The sequence below is a fragment of the Labeo rohita genome, unplaced genomic scaffold, assembly GCF_022985175.1.
Source record: "Labeo rohita strain BAU-BD-2019 unplaced genomic scaffold, IGBB_LRoh.1.0 scaffold_92, whole genome shotgun sequence".
Lineage (NCBI taxonomy): Eukaryota > Metazoa > Chordata > Actinopteri > Cypriniformes > Cyprinidae > Labeo > Labeo rohita.
The window spans coordinates 115061-126208 of NW_026129876.1; the positions used below are offsets into that span (position 1 = coordinate 115061).

Sequence of the window (11148 nt, forward strand, 5' to 3'; positions counted from 1 at the left end):
TAAGTGTTCTGGATCCACACTGGAGCTTGTGAATTCCTAGTTACCATGGGATGTCAATCCCATGGCAAAAACAGAGAACAAATAGGAACATAATTAGCGTAGCTGCTGTTCAAACTAAGAAAAGGAAGGTTTGTTAAACCAGAGCTAAAAGATTAAAATGAACATTTGATCAGATATAGCTGCAGAAAAAGTTTATGAGATGCATTATTTGAATGCTTGGCTAAAAAGATGTGTCTTTAATCTAGATTTAAATAGAGAGAGTGTGTCTGAACCCCGAACGTTATCAGGAAGGCTGTTCCAGAGTTTGGGTGCCAAATGTGAAAAAGCTCTACCTCCTTTAGTGGACTTTGCTATCCTAGGTACTACCAACAGTCCAGAGTTTTGTGACCTTAGGGAGCGTGATGGATTGTAGCGTGGTAGAAGACTAGTTTTTGTCCGACTTAAGATGGCACTGGCAGTACGTCGCTGTCACAGTTTAGTTTTTCAAATCATTTCAATCAAACAGTAGTTCTATATTCAAAATTTTATATTTAAAACATTTATCTTACAACATTATGAATTTAAAACATCCATGCCACCTCTGAGCCTTTGTAAATGTCTGTAAATATTTCTTACAAAAATGCATGAATTCGCTATGGGAGGCCTTTGTTCACCCTCCCGGACCTGTGTGAGGCACTTTTTATTATGGATGGATGCACTTTATCTGACTTTCTTTTGGACTGTTGAACACTATCACCCACCAAATGCCATTACAGAGCTTGGAAGAGTCAGGACCATTTTTAATATAACTCTGCTTAATTTTTTTTAAGGCCAAGTAATTTTTGATGATTTTTTTTTCTTTGTAAGTCTGCATATCCACAGTTCAGTGGCAAAAATTTCAATGTATTTGTGTTGTCATTTGCAAAGTTGTAATGCCACGCCAGCAGAGGGAGTCCTTACCCATGGACTGCCTGTTACCGCTCCCTCTGCTGCTTCTATGGCTACTTCCTGTTTGGCAGCCATATAAGGAGGGCCATGCCAAACAGGCATTGCGAAGTATTGTTTTGCCTGTGTGGACTCTACCAAGTGTTTTCCTTGTTTATAGTTGTTTTTCATGGTCATTGTTTCATTGTTCTAGTTTTGCCTTGTTTCATTGCCTTGTTTAATTTGTTACTTTTGGACTGTCCTCTTGGATTTTGACCTTGGATTTTGACCTTGGATGTTTTTTGGATTACGCTCTTGTCTCGCCCTGGATGTTACTGTTTGCTGGCGTCTGACCCTGCCTGTCTTGACTACGATCTGTATAATAAAGCTTGCACTTGGATCTACTCACGCTTCTGACGAGTCCTGTTACAAAAGTATACCAGGTTAAACTAGAATTAAAGAGATAGTTCACCCAAAAAGACAATTATATCATTAATTACTCACCCTCACGTCGTTCCAAACCACTAAAACCTTTATTCATCTTCAGAACACAAATAAAGAGATTTTTGATTGAATCTCTCTGGCCCTTGATAGACAGCAAGGGAGCTGAAAAGTTCAAGGCCCAGAAATGCAGTAATGACATTGATAAAATGGTCCATTTGACATCTGTGGTTCAACTATAGTTGTTGAATAAAGTTATTTTACTTTTCTTTGCGCACAGAAAGTATTCTTGTAGCTTCATATAATTACGGTTGAACCACTGATGTCACATGGACTATTTTAACAATGTCCTTACTACCTTTCTGGGTCTTGAACGTGTCAGTTGCGTCGTTGTCTTTGGAGGATCAGAAAGCTCTTGGATTTCATCAAAAATATCTTTGTGTTCCGAAGATCAACCAGAGGTCTTATGGCTTTGGAATGACATGAGGGTAAGTAATTAATGAAAGAATTTACATTTTTTGGTGAACTAACCTTTTAATGACATGTTTTTTTTTTTCTTTGGTCTAATTTGGCAAGTTACAGTAGAATAACACCTAAAATTTTAAATGTTATTTTTGATGAATTTTGTATGTTTGTAAGTATCCACAGTTCAGTGGCTAAAATTTATATAACAAGTTGTCATTTGCAAAGTATGGTTGAATTGCAGTTATGGTCAAATTTGACAAATAAAAGTTTAAAATACTGTTAAAATACTAATTAAATTAAATTAAAATATTGTGTTTTGTTTGTCATTTAATTTTGTTATATTTATTGTAAAGTACTCACAGAGTAAATGGTAACTACAATTAAAAATATATAAGTAAAAAAAAGTAAATATAGGACATTTGTATATACAACATATAAATGAAATCTACTCAATTTTTTTGTTTTGGATTTACTGTTGAATTACTATTGCATTGCATAAATATTTTAATTATATTTGCTCAATTTTATTTAAGAGATTAATTAATCAAATTATTTGAATCTACTTAATTTTTTTAATTACCTTTACTTGATTCTTAAAGTATATTTTAATGATTTCACAACTTTAAAATTTACTCAATATTTTTCAGTGTAAAAATGTTTCACCAAAAACATTTAGTAGATCATAGTAAAAGTTTTTACAGTGTATGGTGTATGTCGGGATACGCCTCTTTTTCAGTAGTCTTTTGCACGCACAAGATTTGCATGGAGGAAACAATGGTGTTTGAGGTTCACGGTATATCATTTCCATGTACAGAACTGTTATTATTCAACTATGCCAAGGTAAATACTGTTTTCCATTCTATGGCACCTTTATCAAAGATTAATAAATACTGTAACAATGTATTACTCATTGTTAGTTCATGCTAGTTTATGCATTAAATATAGTTAACAAACGAAGCCTTATTGTAAAGTTTTACCCATATTAGCTTTCCCACACTTTAAGTAGGTCTCTCATCTGTCTATCTCCCTCTCATCTAAAATATGGAGACTAAACAATGCGATTAAAAAAAAATTACTAGCATAAAAATGACACCTTAAAATAATCAACATTACTTCCTCTATGTATATATATAGATATATATATAGATATATAGATATATATATATAAAAGCATGTAAAAGGAAATCTTCACCATTCAGATACCTGTGCCTCCATGACACGGAAACTAGCAGACCGTGGAGAGATTGGTCAGAGTGCATAAAGTGCTGTTGTTTGATCAAACACTCTCATCATCATAGGACATAGCAGCACACATTGGTACAGAGACAGAGAGATGAGCAATACATGTAAGTTTATCTTTGTGCCTTTATTGTGTTTGAGTATATATCTTAGTTAAGTTAATTTACCACTTAAACTTTAAAAATGTTGTAAATGTTGTCACAAGATGTTTTGTACAGACTGTACAACTAAAGAAACATTTTGCCATTTGCATTTACTGATTTTAAACTCTGATATAGCTGAAACCAAATATAAAACATTTAAATTACATAACTTTACTGCACATTCCCAAATCTAAGTGCAAATTGTGTGTGTGTTTTAAAAATTTATTAAGTTTTAAATTGTATTATATTAAAACTGTGGAATCTAACTGTATCTTAAATATCTAAGTGAGTTACATACTAAATAATAGTTACATAACTTTGTTAAAACAAAATATAAATAAATTAATTAAACTAGGTGATTTTTGAAGGGGTCATGAAAATTCCATTGATCTTGTGACATTTAGGACGTCATTGTACTACTAAAAAAAAAGTTTCAGAGCTCAAAACTTTGTCATTAGTGTAAAAACAGTTTATATTGAAGCCAGTCTGCCAAAATGACAGCTTTTGGAACTACTCTATGATGTGGATAGTGTGGATAAGTACCACCTCCGCAGAAGACGATCAGCATCACTGCCTGTTTAGCCCTGCCCACCGATTTGCATATGTAGTGTTTATGAGAGGCGAATGCGCAGGTCTAGCAGAAACCAAATGATAAAGATGGTTCTGAAGACAACACGACGCTGTGCAGTGCCACCGAAAATAGCTTATTACTTCTAAATTATGATGTTTTTTAAAACATCATCTTGATAACATTATAAGTGGACCTCAGAGAACAGTATAAAATAAAAAAAAAACAAAGGCAGTTCATGACCCCTTTAAAAATAACCAGAAGAAGAAATGTAAGACAATGAGAAGGAAATAAAGAAAATGTAAGTGGTGCTTGCCATGGCAACACTTGGCACTGGGCAGTTGCTAGGTTGTTCTGATTGTTTATAATGGAGCCAACACCCATGTCTCCACAAAACTTTGTTGCTGAGATATGGCTTGTACATGTTGCTATATGGTTGCTAGGGTTTAATTAGACAGTTGCCAGGGTGATACTTCCAGAGTGCTTAGCTTTCAGAATCAAATGAGCCAATCTCTCTGTCTCTATGAGCACTGTGGGCACCATAGCTTATAAAACTCATAACAGACCTCTCCTCTGTAAGGGTTTGACAACCCATGAGGGTATGACCAATGGTGTGGGACGAGTTATGCACTGAGGTTTTGTCTGGAAGAAATAGGCTATTTAAAAATGTTGCACCACTAACCAGAACAGAATACTAAAACACAATATGATAGAATATTTTACATAATTACACAATTTGCAATTATACATTTACCAATGTTTTTATAAAATCAGACAGGCAGTTACAATGTTTACACCTTTTTTTAGCTGAAGATCTCCTGATCATTTATGAGTCAGAGGCTGAGCAGTGGGCATCGTACCTGCGCTTCCACCTGGTGGGCCCCATTTCTGAGGCTGGCATCTGTTGTTATGATATTGCTTTGGTGACCAGTCGCCGGGATGACTTCCTGCGCCTTGGAGGATACAAATGTAAGCTGCTTATCCTGTCGCGTGGCATGCTGGAGGGGCTATGCCAGCTCCGGCGCTTCTTTCTGGCTCGTGTATTGCGACCGGAGACCAGTGTGGTTATTCTCTTGTGTGGAGTAGAAAGCTTGGATCCTCTGCTAGAGCTGGTTCCACTGAAGGGGGAGCAGTGTCTGCAAATCTCCAGTGAGCAGGAGCCCCAGGACTATCGACTGACTGTGGCAGAGATTGTACATAAAGGTAAGAAAGTGAAAGTTTGGGATATTTTGAAAGTTGGATTGGCAACCAAAAAAGACATAGATTTGATCCTCAATATATTACTAATATAGATGTTTGAATATTTACTGCTTTATTTGAATATTTTACCACTGACTCTGATGTTTCTATAGTGGAACATGAAATATAATTTGTTTTGGATGTATCTAACAGACAGTCTTTGTTCTGATTAATCAATCATTTGTTCCAGAGCAAATAGTTTTGGCTTAGGGCAAAGTTTCATAACTTATATTTTAAGACCCGACCAGCAAATGCACTGATCAGTGGGAAATCCCCACAACCTTTGAATGGATACTATGACAAAGATATCCTCAATGGACATTCAAACTAATGTTTTATTATGAATATGACATAGACGTGAAGAATAAATGCTGTATCAGATGCAGGTAATCACACTCGCACAGTCGATCCATCTCATAATATTCTAGGGGTGTCCAAACCTGGAGGGCCAATATCCTGCAGAGTTTAGCTCCAACCAGCCCCAACATACTCACCTCGAAGTTTGCAGTGAGTCTGAAGGCAGAACCTGATTTTACCAAGTACGACATGTTCCTGGATCAACATCTTTGTTGACCCTGCAACAATATTGTGATTAACCAATCAGATTTGAAAAAACAGTTTATAGTTTTTGTAAAGTTTAGGCTTACAATCAGCGTTTGGTGCTTGTACATCAGTGTCATTCATCTATCATTTCCTCTGATTTTAGGGATTACTCATGGGTAAGGTTAGATTTAGGTGTAGGGATGTGGTCAAGATAAAATTTTGCGATTAAAATGTTGTTCCAGGGTCAACAAAATATGTTGACCCAGGAACACATCTAACTCAGCAAAATCAGGATGTGCATCTTGATGGTAACACTTTAGTATAGGAACCAATTCACACTGTTAACTAGCTACTTATTAGCATGCATCTTGAAGCTCACCTAGAGTGATCATCAGCTTCTTGGTGACCACTCTAACCAAGGCCTTTCTCCAATGATTGCTTAGTTTGGCCAGAAGGGCAGCTCTAGGAAGAGTCCTGGTTATTCTAAAATTCTTCTGTTAAGGGTAATGGATTCTACAGGTAGTTCTTTTGACCTCAGGGCTTTGTTTTTGCTGATATGCATTTTCAGCTGTTAGACCTTTTATTGAGAAGTGTATGCCTTTCCAGATCATACCAATTCACCTAAATTTGCCACAGGTTAACACCACTCAAAGTTGTAAATTCACAGTATACTCACCTCCTAAGTGACTACACCACTGGTGCTATCACAGTTCTCTAATTCTAAAGTTTGGTCAGGTTGATGGTTTGTGTGTATTGTGTGGACTTTCTTGTATGACATTAAAATTGAAATGCACACAATTTTTTTTTTCTGAATTAGGTGGAAAGAAGCACTTTAGCACACAAAAGTTTATTTTTTGAGACACTCTGTGGTTGTTTCTTTTTAATTTACATAATTGTGGCGTCAAATTGTTTTACAAATGTAATATCACACTTGTAGCCATGCGATATGGCTCTATATCAGCATGGCTGTGATTACGGTGCTTAGTTTGTGGCCTCGTGCCTACTGCTGAATCACAGCCATGCTGATATAGAGCACATTTACTGGTTGCCACAAGTGCTTCCACCATTATGCCCTTAATTAAGCCCAGAATGCACCAGCTGGGTTCTCCCTGTAGTAAATAATCTAGTAAAAATTAATAGTACATTAATAAATATTTACCCTTAAAGATCTCACAGGTCAAGGTTCTATCATTTTAATTTTCATAAAGAAATCTACTGTGAATGAATGTTAGTTTAATTAATTAATTAATTAATATATTTTTTTTAATGTGTCATTTTGTGGCATTCAGAAACCCTGATGTACAAGAAGGTCCAATTTAGCAATAGTAATAGTAAGACGTGTAGTTATATGCCTAAAAAAGCTAAGAAATCCATTCTGCAGCAGTGCAACGTTTGCTACACGTTGCCATGAGTACACTGTGTACTATTTTACCCTTTGTGGAAGAGGTGGCAAGTGCAATTATAATGTACCTGCTACATCAATTTGAAGGTAAAATGCAAATTAACTAAAAAAAAAGTGGTTAGCTTCACACATAGTTTTGCATACCATGTTACTCTTTAACTATAGTCTTAATCATCATTCAGATTATAATGACAGCAAAGCAGCAATGTGCCTGCTGTTCTTTCAGCTAACTTTTCAGTAACTCAGCTATATTTTGGTGCAATGAGAAAAGCTGCTTTGCTGATGGATGCCTGAGCAGAGGGCAAAAAATATGCAAATACATTCACTTCCTCATGCGTCAAACTCAGTACTTATCACTGAATATGTAAATCTTGATATCCTCCTCTGGGAGTAATTTACCATGCTGTGAAAATGGTCACTTTTATCATGACAAAAAGATTCTCTTTTAGTAGTTCTTACTGAAATGTACCAGGCAGAGGTGTGGATCTAAGTGCAGGTATTTAATAAATAAAACCAAACAGCAAACACAAACACAGAGAACACCAGGAACAGGTGCATTGCTTCAAACAACTGAGAAAGCACAAGAGAAACACAAGGGTTATATATACACTAAGGAACAAAAGGGACCAGTGAGTGAACCATGATAACAAACAAGGTATGGTTGTGTTCAGTGAATGACTATGGCAACCAGAGAGGGTAACTGTGAAGACAAACAAAGCATGCAGCAAAAAGGGGCAGAGCACACACAATGTAACATTTGTTATTAGAATCATTAGAATAAAATATTAGAATAAAAGTGACAGTAACTTTAGCAACAAATGCCTCTGAAAAAATACCATTAATATGTAAATACATTTCAGCACTAGTAAACATATTAAATACATTTTATTTGCCTTTAAAGTTATTTATTGGATTAAGGTAAATGATGGCAGCATTCCCCGTTTGGGCTGAACTATCCCTTTCCTAGTAATTTCTTACAGCAAACTATTGTGTTTAGAATTTTGTGAAATCAATCCAAGCCAGGTCATTTTCTGTCAAAACAGAACAAATTAAAAAAATTCTATTCAATTAAACGCATGATTATTTGTATAATGTTTTTCACAATACAAATTGTTGCAAAGCAGCATCACAGAAAATTAAATTTTTGACATTATATTTAGGAGTAACTTATAAGTGGTGACTATGGCAGAAATGTACAGTATTGAAACAAACAATATACACTATAACACTATAAATGGCAATGATTATATGTTGCGATCAAACTTCTGCCAAAATTTGCTATACTGTTAGACACTAAAACACTGTTAAACACTGTTGCCAGTAAGTTACTGTAATTAAGATTTACAGTAGCAAACTGTACTGTTTTACAGTAAAATACTATAAAAAAGTCAAATTTATCAGTACACTACTGTAATTCATTCATTTTAATATAGATTTCAGTAGATTTTATCTTTTTTATATCGAATTCATTTAAATTTATTTTATTTTTACTCTACATAGGTACTACTGGAATTCAATTAAAACAGACACAATAATTACAAAATATTGAATTCTTTATTTAAAACAATGCATGTATAACACTTAAAGTGCCCCTATTATGCCATTTTAAAGGTTGCTAATATTGTTTTAATAGGCTCCCAAAACAGGTTTACATGTATGCAAGGTCAAAAAACACTTCAGTTTTCTCCAAAAATAGATTTAATTATACCCCATGTTCTAAATGATTCGTGAACGACTCGTGCAAAGCAGGTCGAAGAATCAGTCTCTCTAAACCACTCCTTTCCGTGAGCCCTCACTGCTGTGATTGGTCAGATGGCGCAGTCCTTTATGATTGGTCTATCGCGTACAGTGTGTCGGAGAACGAAACAGCCATTGCCATAACTGACTGACAGGCCTGGAAACTTGTCAATACATAGAAAAGATGGCATCGATTTTACCATACCAATTCGAGCCAGAGTCTGACGATGAAACGGCTGAAGTGGCTGATCAACAAGTTAGCACGGTCTACCGTGGAAAGTGCTCGCAATTTGCTTATGTGAGCGAACTGGGCACACCTCTATGTTGTAAACTTCAACATTGTATAATGCATTAAGGGGCTGTTCACATATAGCGCCTAAAAATGCGTGGAAAACGGTAGGCACGGCGATTTCTCCTTCTTTCCAAAGCGCTCTGTAGCTTGCACTTCTGTGGCGTCTGCCGTTGCTAAGCAACCATGACCCGCACTCTCAATGAAGACGCGGAAATTTAATCAAAGGACAAACGGATTTCTAGCACTAAAAATTGCTTGCTGTAGCTCTGCTACTAAATTTATTTAAAAATGGCTATCCCTGTACAACTATGATCAGCTGTTTCTCCATCTTGGCTGAGCTTTCAGTTTTGTTACAGGAAAGGATGAAGCTAATTGGTTGGTTATTGTCACATGACCCACGGTGCACTTGGGGCATTCTGAAAAGTTGAGATGTTAGCATGTTGCTAGCATGTTTCTAGCATGATTAGCAAATTGCTAGCATGTTTCTAACATGATTAGCAAGTTGCTAGCATGTTTCTTACATGATTAGCAAGTTGTTAACATGTTGCTAGCATATTTCTAGCATGATTAACAAGTTGCTAGCATGTTTCTAACATGATTAGCAAGTTGCTAGCATGTTTCTAACATGATTAGCAAGTTGTTAGCATGTTGCTAGCATGTTTCTAGCATGATTAGCAAGTTGCTAGCATGTTTCTAACATGATTAGCAATTTGCTAGCATATTTCTAGCATGATTAACAAAGTTGTTAACATGTTTCTAGCATGATTAGCAAGTTGCTAGCATGTTTCTAACATGATTAGCAAGTTGATAGCATGGCTCTGGTTGCTAGCCATAAATAGACAGACAGACAGACAGACAGATAGATAGATAGATAGATAGATAGATAGATAGATGAGTTTGAATGAGTTTAAATTGATTCAAAATACAGTACATAGAAGGGAAGTTTGATTGAGTCTCAGGATTCTGGGAGTTTTGACAGTTGGAGTTTGAATAGTGTTGGCTCATTTGAACATTCCGTCAATGTAAGTCTATGGGATTTTTCCGAGTTTTAAACAGCATTTTTAGGAAGATCGTAAGTCCGATCAGTCTGAAGATCTGGGCTGAGTTTGGAGTTTGTAGAGTTAAAGCTCTAGGAGGAGTAGCAGTCAGAAATTTTAGTCTCAGAAGAAGAACAAGAATAATAACTAGAAACTAAAGTTAGTGAACTAACTTTGATGTTGGCTTGGCAAAGCCGGCCTTGGCAGCCTTGGGGCCAAAGAACCAGAGTACTTGTGTGTCTGGAATTCTTGAGCTGGCCCACCTACTAGGCTATGACAACAGCTTCAACAGAGTTGGCTAGCTGGATGCAAAATAAGTCATGTCTTTTTTTCCCTGTTTGCTATTTTAAAGTCTTGTCCAAGCACAATGGCTTCTGTAGATAATCTAGCTGTTCAGTGGACATGTGTCTTTTCAAGAGTCTTCACTTGGACGCAATCGTCCGAGCCGCAACGCGTTGCTGTGCATGTAAACACAGAATATCTCAAAAACAGCCATTTTACCTCTTTAATATGTTCTTCTACTCTTATTGTGTTGTATCGCTGGAGTGTTTTCATTTAAAAGCCTTTCAAACAGCTGTAAATAATGTAGATTAGTCAGCACCGACGGAGAACAGCGAGCCACAGTGCGTTGCTCTGCAAGTTCAACAAAAAATGTGGCAGGCATTTATAAGCGCTCATTTTAAACTTTTTTAATATGTTCTTCTATTATTATTGTGTTCTATCGCTGGAGTGTTTTTATTTAAAAGCCTTTAAAAGCTGCAAATGATGTAGTTTTGTGAGCACGGACGGAGGGCAGCGATCGAGCTGTGGCGCATTGCTGTGCATTTAAAGAGAGAAAACTTTTCGTTTTATATAAAACAGCCCCAAAACACTAGAATTTAGCTCTTCATGTGTTCTAATGGGTGGATTGCATACAATCGCTGAAATATTTTATTTGAAAACGCTTTAAAAGACAAATAAGTCAAATGCGAAATAAGTCATGTCTATTACTGTTTTCCCTGTTTGCTATTTTAAAGTCCTGTCACTGAAGCAGTCTGGGCAACGACACAGAAGGTAACTAAAACAATGCGGTTTAACTCAAGGCGATCACTGGGATCCAAGCACAATGGCTTCTGTAGATGATCTAGCTATTCAGTGGA

The 11148-nt window shown here is 36.2% G+C and overlaps 1 protein-coding gene across 1 annotated transcript; it reads left to right on the forward strand.

Annotated features, from left to right (window-relative positions):
* Positions 1–3022: 3022 nt before the first annotated feature.
* Positions 3023–10311, forward strand: LOC127162382 (B-cell scaffold protein with ankyrin repeats). The gene is made up of 4 exons (XM_051105176.1): positions 3023–3056; positions 3108–3155; positions 4567–4976; positions 10204–10311. Exons 1-4 carry the CDS (start codon positions 3023–3025, stop codon positions 10309–10311), a joined length of 600 nt encoding a protein of 199 aa, XP_050961133.1.
* Positions 10312–11148: the final 837 nt, after the last annotated feature.

Coding starts and splice junctions, on each gene's coding strand:
- LOC127162382 (XM_051105176.1), top strand. CDS start 3,023: ATGACACGGAAACTAGCAGACCGTGGAGAGATTG. Junction 3,156..4,566: donor CAGAGAGATGAGCAATACAT/GTAAGTTTATCT, acceptor ACCTTTTTTTAG/CTGAAGATCTCCTGATCATT. Junction 4,977..10,203: donor ATAAAGGTAAGAAAGTGAAA/GTTTGGGATATT, acceptor GGCTTGGCAAAG/CCGGCCTTGGCAGCCTTGGG.